Consider the following 11924-nt stretch of genomic DNA (forward strand, 5'->3'; position numbering starts at 1 on the left):
ACCAAATGTGAAGAAATGTGTGCTGCTCTCAGCCGAGCTCACAGTTTCCTTAAAGAGAGAAGGTGCTCATAAAGGCTTTGTGTGAGGCTGCGGAGGACAGGACTCTGAGAAACAGGGCCACGAGGATTAATGGCTGAAGTCCTTCTGCACAAGAAGACATTGCTAGCAAAGCAATGAGATGCTGAGCACAAGCCAGGCAACAGGCTGCACATTTCTCAGGCCTGTGCTCATCTACAACCATGAAGAATAGTTAAATACATTTTATTATCATCACCCTTTGGAAGAGGATACCTAGATTTATACAGCAGGTCCCAGAAGTTCTCCCCTGCTCCATGTTTGAGCTCTTTGAAGTGCCACACCACAACCAGAGCCCTCCAGGGGAGGGCTGGAGAGATGCAGTTCTTTACAGCACCGGACAACACAGTTCGTCAATACCTATTTAATCTCAGGGATCAGCATGAAATGGAACGTGGGGCAAATATACAGGAGCTCTTGTATAAAGGTGAATGGAAATTACCTATCAAAGAGCAATTCTTTAGAACAAAGCTTACAACTTCAATACACCAATGTGATCCCAGCAGGGACTGTTCCACAGCTTCCCTCTGAAAGTGATGATTTATCATGCACTGAGGAACTGATCCCATACAAGTTACCCATTCTAAACGACATAACAAGCCCAAAGGGATCAGATAGTAGCACCCAGCTAACTTCAGTGCTGCCTTTATTGCTAGCAAAGAAAGGGTGCAGCCCTACTTATGGATCTGGCAGAAATGAGTATCACTGTGCAAACACAGGAGTTACAAAAGGCAAATTGTATCCCACCATTTTACACAGGAAAGAAAAAAAGGAAGAGAGAGACATCAATAAAATGCATGCCAGTGAATTAAACTTTACTATTCATCTCAGCTCTTGCCAGACAAGGACATGTTACAAACAGTGGATGGAAGCCTGGGTGCAGCAGTGATAATTTACTTGTATAGCCAGTGCTCGCGTAACAGTAAGGTGTGGGCACAGAGGTAACAAAGGCCAGGAGAGTTAGGGTAGTTTGGTTAGGTTGCAGTTGGATTTGATGATCTTTAAGGTCCTTTCCACCCTGAGCATTCTATGATTCTATGAGAGGAACGACACCACGTGAAATGGAAAGGAACAACAAAACATCTGACATGTGCAATCTCAAAAGCAGGACTTCTGGCCAACTAAAAGGTGGCTGTACTGGCAAATGCCTGTACACATGCAGTGCATCATTACTCTTTAGGATATATCAGAATGTGCCAGGAAGAGAAGTCTACTCTGAAACACAAAGTACCAAGTTCATGCTCAAATGCTTGTGTATTTTGTTGCTAATATGAAATGCAAGTGGCAACTTGAAGCAGCCATCACAAAGTTCTGAAACTGCTTGTTATCTGAGCACTGGGATCTTCCTGAATACTTTACGAACTGTACCCAACAAAAGCAAAGGCTGAGCCCTTGAGCAGTTATTTAATCCATGGAACGCGATTATCTGTGTAAAACAATGTGATAATGGACCAGAAAACAAGAAATTGGGAACAATCTTCATGAGTCATCAGTGTTCACAAAGTGTTGCTGAATCACTCTTCAGCCTTGGGCAAAGGATCACTTCTCAAAGATTCACTTTTTCCATTCGTAAGATAATAATTAGTCCACTTGGATGGTGAGGATTCATAAGCAGCTGAAGTGGTAACCACCCAGTGGATGATAAAGGTGCAGTGACTGTACACTAACATGACCAGAACCATGTTGTTAGGAGGTAAATATGCCTTGGCCTATATCAGTCAGCACAGACTGGGGCATCTCCCTCTGTAAGTAGTTGCACAGATACGGTTGTGATTCAAGAGGAGATTTGTACAGAGACACAAGTTTATATCCGAAATAGCCATCACCTGTCACCTATTTGTATTCTCAGTGCAAACATTCACTACTCCTGATTCTCATGCTCCTAAGGACTTCCTGAATCATGCCAAGTAACATCAGATTTGGATAGAATAGGTCCAGCAAATCCAGCAAGCTTTGCTGATACACAATCACTGCTAAACCAGCAAACCAAGCAGCTGATACGGTAGAACTGTGCAACATGACTGGAAAGATAAGTAGAACTTTATTCATCAACAGCAACAGAAAAAGCCTGAAAAGCCACCAAGTAAGTTAACGGCATTAATTTTAGGGCAAAGACGGACAGAAGATCTCTATGGGGTAATGCACCACCGAACACTTGGGATCAGAAGCAAATTCTCATCCACCCTCTGCAATCAGGTAAACTGGTGCCTCAATGTACATCGTAACACCTGCACACCTCTAGGAGAGGAGTGTGGAAAGTGTGAAATGAGGCCAGCTGAAATACAAGAAGTCACAAGCTGGAACTGGAGCAGCTCTCTAAATGAGGAAAACAGAACAGTCAGTTTTGCTGTCGGTTGTACACAGTTTCTTCAATAATCATTCTCTTAATTTGCAAAACTGTGCTACAGGCTGTTTGGAAAGGTATGCGAGTACAAAACAAGGTAACGTAGCTAGAACTGAAGCAAAATCAGCAAGAAATTTACATCTATTTCAATCGATTTTTAACACAGCCTCTTCTCTGCCGCCCCCCCCCCCCCCCCCCCCCCACAAGCCCCAGCTTTTCAGTGCATTGCAAGTCCAAGAAATCCCATGCACAGAAGCTACAGAAACTAAACTAGAACTCCAGAAAAGACAAAGGAACTTACAGTAGGCAAATTTCTCACCCAGGGCAGACAAGATTCTGCGGCACTAAATACATTTTCAATTATATTTCCATCTTTAAAAAGTAATCAGAGAACAGACAGCAGTTGCCAAAAAGAGCCCTTCTGGTTCTCAAGTACAGGGCTGCTCTCTGGCTGCCATGGAAACTGAGCCCTGCCTGCTCTGGTCCTGGTACGGTGCCACACATGCTCTCAAGCATTTAATAAATATTAATAATGGAAAAATAATACTGATAGATCAGAAACTGAACATCTTCGCTACGACAGAAAATCTGGCAGCAAAGCTGACTCCATGTGGCTTCAGCCCAAAGGCTGTATTGCCTGAACTAAGGCAACTATAAATCCAATTCCCTTCTAGTTTCTAACACCCACTGGAAGGTTAATCTGACTGTCAGTCCTTATCTTAGACTAAAAGAAGGCAGGAGACCCGGAGGGAAAACTGCAATACATCCACTAGGGTTGAGGTAAGCCCATGGTTGGCTGTGCAAAGCACTGGAGTAGAGTGGGGGAGTTTCAAATCTGCCTCTTGACAACATTTCAATCTGGATGGGTTTCATTTTATTCTTTCAACCAGTTCACAGCATTGTTGCAACTTCTAACATCTAATCAGTTCGTTATCTCTTGAATTTCAGACAGAATCCTTCACCGAGCAGAAAATCTGCATTAATTATATCACAGGCCCTTTGACTCTCTTTACTTCCCTCGCAGCTCTCTAAATAGTAATAATTTTAACAGGAAACACCGCTAGAAAAATCACACTCGACATTTTTAACATTTCCTGCACAAGCACCATAGAACAGCAGAGGTTTCCCTGTGGCTACAACCAGCTGTCTGCACTCAGCGTTACACACAGGGACAGGCAGAATGCTTCCCTACCAAGGCCGTGCCATGCAGAAGGAAACGAGCAGCAACACACATCTCCATCCCCATCACTCAAACTCAGCTCACTCATTTGTTTTCCTGAGCAAAGCAAAGGTAGAGAAACTGATGTCTTTCAGCATCTTAAAAGGCATTTAATAGAATGAAAAAGCTGAGGTAGCAGTAACACGCTTTGGCAACATCTTGCCAGAGGAAAGCTGAAGGTAAATGGAAACTTGTGGGGTGGAAGAAGACAATGAGAGAGGCTGCTGTGAAGGAACACTGCGAGGACCAGGATCTGGGTCTGCAATGTTAGTAACAGATAAGAGGATCAATAATTGTCAGACGTTGTCAAGCCTTACATTTCCAAGCCTCAAGTGTTTAACATCTCTTTAGGCAGACCACAGAGGCAAGAAAACTCATTATTTCCAGCCCTGACAGATCTCTCAGATCAGGTGCATCAGATTAACGTGTTCACCAACACATTCCACTCAGCTACTCCAGCTTCCTAATGTAGTTTTGTTTAATTCATCTCTGAACACTTGCTGGTGAATATTAAATAACCCTAAGCATCTTCCACCCCAACATCAATCAGGAAGAAACCACATCTCCACCCCATGCTAACCCTGGCTCTGTACTATAGCAGACAAAAGAGAGCTGGTCTATACTGACTTCCAATGTCCCTTTTTATACATCAGGATGCTCTGGGTGAAGCCTGCAGGCTGTGGCTCCAAACATGCCTGAAATGACAGCTCTGTGCTCTCTGATAAACAAACCAAGTCACGGTCAGTTTCGACTGCAATGTCATCACTTCCTTCTTGAACTTAATCATTACTTTTTAATCTTCCCATTCTCTCCAACCTCAGGCAAGCTTTGCAGATCTGGAACTGCATCTACAGTCTATTTCTTCATACAGCACAGCAGCAGCCCATAACACTCAAGCTTCCCTCTGTAGCCCCCAGCAGCCCATGTAGCCCAGTTTCCTCCTCTGTACTTCCTGCAATCCTGCCCCAGTTCCACCTCAATTTCTTCCCCAGATGAGGAGTGGCAGTGACAGCAAAGCACCGCTTCCAGGAGATCAGCTGCACCTGCGGTTAATAGAGGTCCTCAAGTGTGTGTGCCTGGAGGTGAGGAAAAGCAGGAGAGCAGGTTTCACACATGTACTTGGTGCTTGATTTCTACATACAGAATGCAGCAGACAAAAGATAACCGGGAAACAAACAAAGAAACAAACAAAACAACCAAAAAACCTCAAGCAAGTTCAGTTTCTCAGAACAGACAATGAGAATGTAGCAAAAAAAAAAAGGAAGAAAAATGAGTAACAGCATTTACTGCATTACACAAGAAATCCATAAACTAGTTCAGACACCAGCTTGCATGCCCACATTGCACAGATGACGACACTGAGGCCACAGGAAGACATGCAAGCAAACAAGCCCTGCCTCTGCTCTGCCCAGCACTTCCAGTTTGAGCACAGCCGTGCAACCCAGTTAATTGATTGCCTCCAAAATCAAGAGCTTATCGTCATGCATATGCCAAGGACACCTACAATCCTCCCCATGGTGACGTACGCCTGCGTCACTGGAGTAACACAAAGCAATTACTCAGAACAGTGAATATTGTCTCAACACTGAACTTGAAAGAAAAACTGGAACAGACAACGGAGGACAAAAAGAAGTCACAGAACATATCTGACCATTGTGACTGCCTGCTGCTGTCTCACCTTGGCACGTCCTAAAACATGTGAGCCCGGTGCACCATCACACTTAGGCCACATTTAACTCTTCGCAGGATCCAGACTTCAGTTCTCAAATAAGTTTTTGAGCAGAAAAGGAGAATATCAGGCCGCCTCCCAGGCTGTCACACAGGCAACAGGAGCCAAACCCCCCATTCTCTGCACACAAAGCCAGCAGCAGAGCAGCAGTCTGGCCAGCAGCAAGCAGGGCTCAGCTACAAGCCGCAGACTGTGGCCCCAAGGCAGGGCAGGAGCTGAGGGAGCAGATGCTGATGCTCCAAGCATTCATCCTGCATTCCAGACATGTATGAACAGCCTTTAAAACAGTAACTCCCTTCATACTGCATCTCATACCTTAGGCAGCCTCAGTCCTGTGCCATAAAATGTACCTGTGAGCAGCGGCAACCAGAAAGTAACAATGCAGAAAGTACCTCGATGCAAAGAAGGAAAACGGAACTTCAAAAGGCACCAGTAGTTCTGCATTTGGATGTGTCCCCCTGCAGGCAGACACCACAAAGCTGAAGTGGCCTCGCAGCTCATTTCATTTTAGGAAACTGGTTAAGCAACTGGGTGCTTCTGGCAACTGTGCCATATTTCAGAACTTATCACTGCTGAAATATTTAAGCAGACAAAAAAAGCTTTATTAATTTGGATTAATTGCGCTAAAATGGACTTTTTCCCTTTAAAAAAAAAAAGAAAAAAAAAAAGAAGAAAAAAAAAAGAACTGGATTCCTTCAGTTTAATTCATTTCCCACAAATAAAACCTCTAATGTCAGTCACCACATACCAAGGAAGAACTTGGTCCTACAACATGTAGAACAAGGCTGCTGTGCAGCCCATAATAAACTTAACACAGTTCACAAGCCAGTACTCAGTAGTTCGCCCTCTGTAAGTGCTACAAAGTCAATATCTTGCCATGCTTCATTTCCTGAGCTGGCCATGCTCACACCAACAGAGCAGCACATAACTGATGCTACCAGCCATAACACAGCAGGGTTACTAAATGGACAGCAAACTTCCAGGAGATGACACAGAATGGTAACCAATCCTACTTCTAGGCTACAATTCCTTTTTAAAAGCCGATATTACACCAGCAGAGCTCTGGAGGAGGCAAAAAACACAACCCAAACCCAACAGCAGCAGTCTATGCAAGGACGGATGGTAGAAGGAAGCACATGGTACTGCACTGTCAGCTTGTTAACTCCCTGCTCTTCACAAAAGAAACAAAAAAAGCGATCTTTCAGATGGGTTAAAGAAGCACCTGCTGAGTATGTGTGTGTATATTGTGTGTATGTATATACAAAACTAAATGAACAGTCCAGGAGTAATTTCCATAGTATACTCCTCAATGACTGATAGGATCATAGAATGGTTTGGGTTGGAAGGGACCTCTGGGATCCTGTAATTCCAACCCTCCTCCACAGGCAGAGTTGCCAATTGCTATATCAAGACTTGCAATAAATGTCAAGTTCATATTAAAGAGAAGAACGTCCCTGATGTCTTCGCATCCAAAAATTCCCCCTTCTAACATCAGGAAGTCTCCATTCTACCACAATCTACCCCACCCTATTTTTACCACCCCAACAGTATAAACTGTCTGAAGCAGATCGGATACAGTTGTAGCCCTAACACAGCCCAATTCCTGCTGAGCACATGCTCAGGACTGTGTTTTACACACACTCTTCCAACACAATGCTTAAAGAGAAAACCAGAAGGAAAAAATGGAAGAAAACCAGCCTGGATACTGCTCGCCACTGAATCACCTGCACTAGACAAGAAGCTCAGGCCACAAACCTGAGCTCAATGTGGAGCACAGGGCGCACAGCCTGAAGATGCCACTCCATCCATCAGCCTAACATCTGCACAGCAGCTCCCAAAGCACAGCTTGCTACCACCTGCAGCTCCCCAGGCCTTTGCATGGCAGCACACGGAGGGGCCTTTAGCCAGGAGACTTGCAGCAGCCCAGCAGCATGGTGCTGCGTGACTGCCCACACTGCCACAGGTCACTGCAAACTCACAGGTTTCCGTGCAAACACTCGCAGTTAAAACTGACTTTAGTGAGTCCCAGCTTTGTTCTCAGTCAGCCACAGCATCAATGAGCTTTTTGTAACCTCAAAAATTCCAAATCTAAGCTGCGGTAGCAGAATTCCCACATAAAGCACGTTCCTGTCTGAATGCTGCTGAACGTATCACAGACTTATGCATGCAGTCTGTCAGGCCCTGAGTCCAAAAGCACCAGAAATACCAGGAGGGGAGTAAACTCTTGGAAAGGGCTGACAATAGCAGGACACGGGGAAATGGTTTTAAGTTAAAAGAGGGAAGATTTAGGTTGGATGTTAGGGGGAAGTTCTTCACTAGGAGAGTGGTTAGGCCCTGGAACAGGCTGCCCAGGGAGGTTGTGGGTGCCCCGTCCTTGGGGGTGTTCAAGGCCAGGTTGGACAGGGCCCTGGGCATCCTGATCTAGTAAAGGTGTATGTTTGGTGGCCCTGCCAGGCAGGGGGGTTGGAACTACATGATCCTTGAGGTCCCTTCCAACCCGGGTCATTCTGTGATTCTGTGAAATAAAAGTTATGCTTTATCTCACAGCATCAAAAAGTTCCCTATGAACAAGAGTTTGGGAATCCCAGCTCTCCACAAACTGATGCACTCATCAGAAAGACACAGCAGTCAGTGATGCTGCTAACGGGATATGTACGGGAACACACAACCACTGACTTCTTTATTTGCTGTACTCTTACAGACTGCTCACTTCCAAGAGTTCAGTGAATTAAAACCTGATGCTATTTCAATGCCTGCTATTCTACAACGATAACTTGAGAGATGTGGTACCTGCTGAGCTGGTAACACAGCACAGCCCCACAAACTGCCCCGTGTTACTGGGTGCCACTCACACACAGGACCACACCAAAGGAAAAGGCACAATGCCCAAGATGGGAAGTACGGTTTCTTTGCACTCTGTTCCCTCTCATTAACACGGAATCAATCAGTACAACGTGGCTAAGGCTGCCCAGCAGAGCTCTTTGCCAATCAGGGTCGCACACACGGAATTCAACACACACCTTGCAGGCAGCTTTGAAGCATGGCTTCCACGTGCAAACCTGGCCCTGCTCACAGCCCTGTCCCGGCTGCCCACCGGCTAGACCGAAGCGGGCGGCCCCGGGGACCCGATGCGGGCGGCGGAACAGAACGGGGCCACGCCGGGGAGCCGTGCAGCGTCACGGATCTGCTGCTCGCGGCAGCCAATGGGCTCCGGAGCCGGGCACGGCGCGACTTCATTCATTCATTCATAAAAAAAAAGAGGCGCAGCACATATAGGAAACGCGCCCTTCCGGGCTCGGTACGGCGCTATTCGGGCCCTAACGAGGCTCCCCGCCCCACCGGGTACTCACGGCAATCCGCCTCGTCGCTGTTATCCGAGCAGTCGTTGTCCTCGTCGCACGCCCAGACGGCGGGGATGCACCGTTCGTTCCGGCACTGGAACTGGTCCTTATCGCACTCCTTCGCTGCTCCTACGAGACACGGGGCCGCGCACGGGTCAGCGGGGCGCGATCCGCCAACGGGGGAGTCCCGGGGTCGGGGTCGGTCCCGGAGTCGGGGCCAGGAGCCGCCAGCGGGGAGCAGGGAATGAATGGGGATGGGGATGGAGCCGGCGGGGGGCGGGGAACGCTCCCCACGGGAGCACGGCGGTGCACGGAGCTTTGTGTGCTCGTGGAAGGGCCGCTGCCGCGTTCCGTGCACCGGGTTGGAGACGGAGGATAAAGAAACGCGGGGACGGAAAATGGTTAAACGGCAAACGAAAAAGACAAAGAAAAATGGCAAAGCGAACCGAGGCCAGGAGCCTTCCGTGCATCCGCCTGAGGGGCAGATCGCGGGGAGAAAGAGGTGATCGGGTACCGGCGGAGCTCCCGGAACGGGGGAACGAGCCGGCTGAAGTTGAGGGCGGGGGGACGGAGCAAATCTGCTTTGCAGACACCGCTTTGCCGAGGCACAAATCCCTGCAGCGGGGGATTAAAGGTGGCAGCTCCTGTCAGCGGCGCTCGGGTCGCGCTGACCGGCTGAATAGCTCACACGGTCCCCGCTCCATCCGCACGGAGCGGCAACGCCAAGCAACACCCGGGGCCGGCGGGACCCCCGCACCCTCCCCGCATCGCACGGCTAAACTAAACCGAGCCGAGCCGGACCCACCTTTCCCGAGGTCCAGCTTCAGCAGCAGCAGCTGGAGGAGCAGCAGCCGGGCGAGCGCGGGCCGGCACATGCTGCCCGCTCCGTCCGTGGCAGCGCACCGTGTGCGGGATGCTCCCCGCTCGCCACCACGCGGCCCCGCCTACAGCAGCGCGCCGCCGTGACGCGCCCCCGCTGGGCGGAACCACGCGTGTGCGCGCCCGCATCGCAACCACGCGCAGACGGTACCGGGAGCGCGCAGCGGGAACAGCGTGGAAGCGGCCGGTAGCTCCGCATCTCCCGGCCGTGTGCCTCCGGTACTTGGGGGCGATGCAGCTCCGTCCGGGCTGCAAAGTGCCGCTGGGAAACGCGTGTGTGAGGATGAGCGTCACTAACCTCGTTATGAACAGACGCGTGCAGGTGTAACGTGAATCGAACAGTGCAACGGCACCGACGTGATGATACGGGGGGTCTTTGTTTAAGAAAAGAATCGCGCACTGATTGTACACGAGCCGATGCGCTGCAAACCCTGCAAACCCGCGCTGCCGTGTCAAACGCACCTGTGCATTTAAAGGGGCTTGTGCAAGTCAGTGCTGAGCAGCGTCCCATAGTCCGAGCCGGGCGCTGATGGCTGTGCGGGCTGATTTAGGTTGGATGTTAGGGGGAAGTTCTTCACTAGGAGAGTGGTGAGGCCCTGGAACAGGCTGCCCAGGGAGGTTGTGGATGCCCCGTCCTTGGAGGTGTTCAAGACCAGGTTGGACGGGGCCCTGGGCAACCTGATCTAGTAAAGGTGTATGTTTGGTGGCCCTGCCAGGCAGGGGGGTTGGAACTACATGATCCTTGAGGTCCCTTCCAACCCGGGTCATTCTGTGATTCTGGGTCCCTGGGAGGGATCCGAACGCTGCCAGACAGTTTTTGGATATATTGCAAGAATTGCTCAGAGCTGAATTCTCATTCATCAGGTCAAACACAGACTGATAGAGCTGCCCTAACGCCCAGCCTGCTCTGTTTCCTAAATTAGAGCTGGAAGCGACTCCAAAGGCAGCAGTGGAGCTATTCAGGATGAAACAGGTGCAGAGCGTCGGTTGCAGCAGTGATCTGCTGTGATCCATACCGGAACTTTGGTTTTTCTAGGAACTAATTTGGCCGCGTGCCTCTCACTGAAAGCAGCCTAAAGAAACTTGTCCTAATTAAAGAGCTCAGATGACACCCGACCTGCTGGGATTTCAACAGCCCCTTCTGGCCGTCCATTGAGGCGGCTGCTGGGAGCCCAGTGTCATCGTAGGGATATCTGTGTCCCAGAGGCAGAGAGGAAACTGGAGAAATTAAAGGAAGTTAAGGTAGGGAAACCATGTAGCATGAAAGAGAAATCTCATTTTATCTGATACATTCTAATAGTTAATTAAAATGGATAATTTACCTCCCAGGGTCCATCTCTGCCAGGAGCTCAACTCTTCAGTCACCAACTGGAACAGGAACTCAGGCTTCTTTTACCCAGACTGGAAGTCTGTAAAGCAACAGCACAGCTGTGTTTGATTGATGGCCAAACAGTGTCCAGCATCTCATACACAACATTCAGTAACCACTGTATACAAAACACATGCTGATAGTCTGCGTTTCCCAGTTGGTGACTGAGGTCATCGTACACACAGCAGTCAGTCTGTCCTATCCACATGTCCTTTTGTTCTTCAGTCACACAGGTGTGTACACACACACCCTCCCAACCATTGATTGCATTTGGACAGAGGCTGGACAGGCATTCAGAAGCATGTAAAAGCAATGCACTGAGCTTAGTGTCAGTTCACCTGGTGCTTAAACCTTCTGCCCACCTACTGCACACTTTCCCTTCCTAGCAGAAGGACGAAGTGCAGGTTCAGACCAGGAGCTTGTCTTGAGCAACGTGCTGCAAGCAATTGTGCCCGGTGTTTGAGACGCAGGAGTGTTTTGTTATTAATCACATTGCAGCTGGAGGGGCTGAGGATCAGCTGTGCAGGATGAGGTGGGCAGATAGTAAGGAAGTCCCTCATCTGAAGCCTGGAATGCCTGCACTACTGAGAACATACATCAGTGTGACCAACAGTCTGTGCTGAGAGATGGCAACAGATTTCATCTAACCTGAGTGTGCTGCTGGCAGCTTAGGACAACATCAGACCATCCTGACTTACTGCTGTTTGCAGTCAAGAACGTCAGTAACCGTGGGCCTCCCCTGCCCCATTACCTGCATCAGAGAGACAGACTGCCCAGCAAAGAGCTCTCTCAAATGTGGAAAAACTGAAGGAGCTTCGTCGTTTTGTCAGTAGAACTCTGCTAAATTAAACAATGTATGTGGAAAAACAGATACTCTCAGGGAAGAGAAAGAACAGGTGTAGGTAGGATACATCCCCTGGGAGGTCTCCAGTCTTTCCTCTGAGACTCTCCAAGCTGTGGAAGCCAAG

At 48.8% G+C, this 11924-nt stretch overlaps 1 protein-coding gene across 3 annotated transcripts in view; it reads right to left on the bottom strand.

The window, feature by feature from the left end:
• The window catches only part of LRP8 (LDL receptor related protein 8), a 132933-nt gene extending 123249 nt beyond the window's left edge, over positions 1–9684 (bottom strand). For 2 of the 3 annotated variants that reach the window (XM_015870590.3, XM_015870589.3), the window contains exons 1-2: positions 9514–9684; positions 8718–8837 (exon numbers count right to left, since the gene is read on the bottom strand). In XM_015870590.3, the coding sequence (XP_015726076.1) occupies positions 8718–8837; positions 9514–9583 (190 nt within the window). In that variant the 5' untranslated portion in view covers positions 9584–9684. Of the gene's footprint in view, positions 1–2720; positions 2878–8717; positions 8838–9513 lie in introns of those variants that run through there. The other variant, XM_085511725.1, reaches the window with a different exon arrangement.
• Between the last annotated feature and the right edge of the window lie 2240 nt (positions 9685–11924).

Source organism: Coturnix japonica, chromosome 11 (assembly GCF_054131305.1).
Source record: "Coturnix japonica strain WE chromosome 11, WE-NBRP24, whole genome shotgun sequence".
NCBI lineage: Eukaryota > Metazoa > Chordata > Aves > Galliformes > Phasianidae > Coturnix > Coturnix japonica.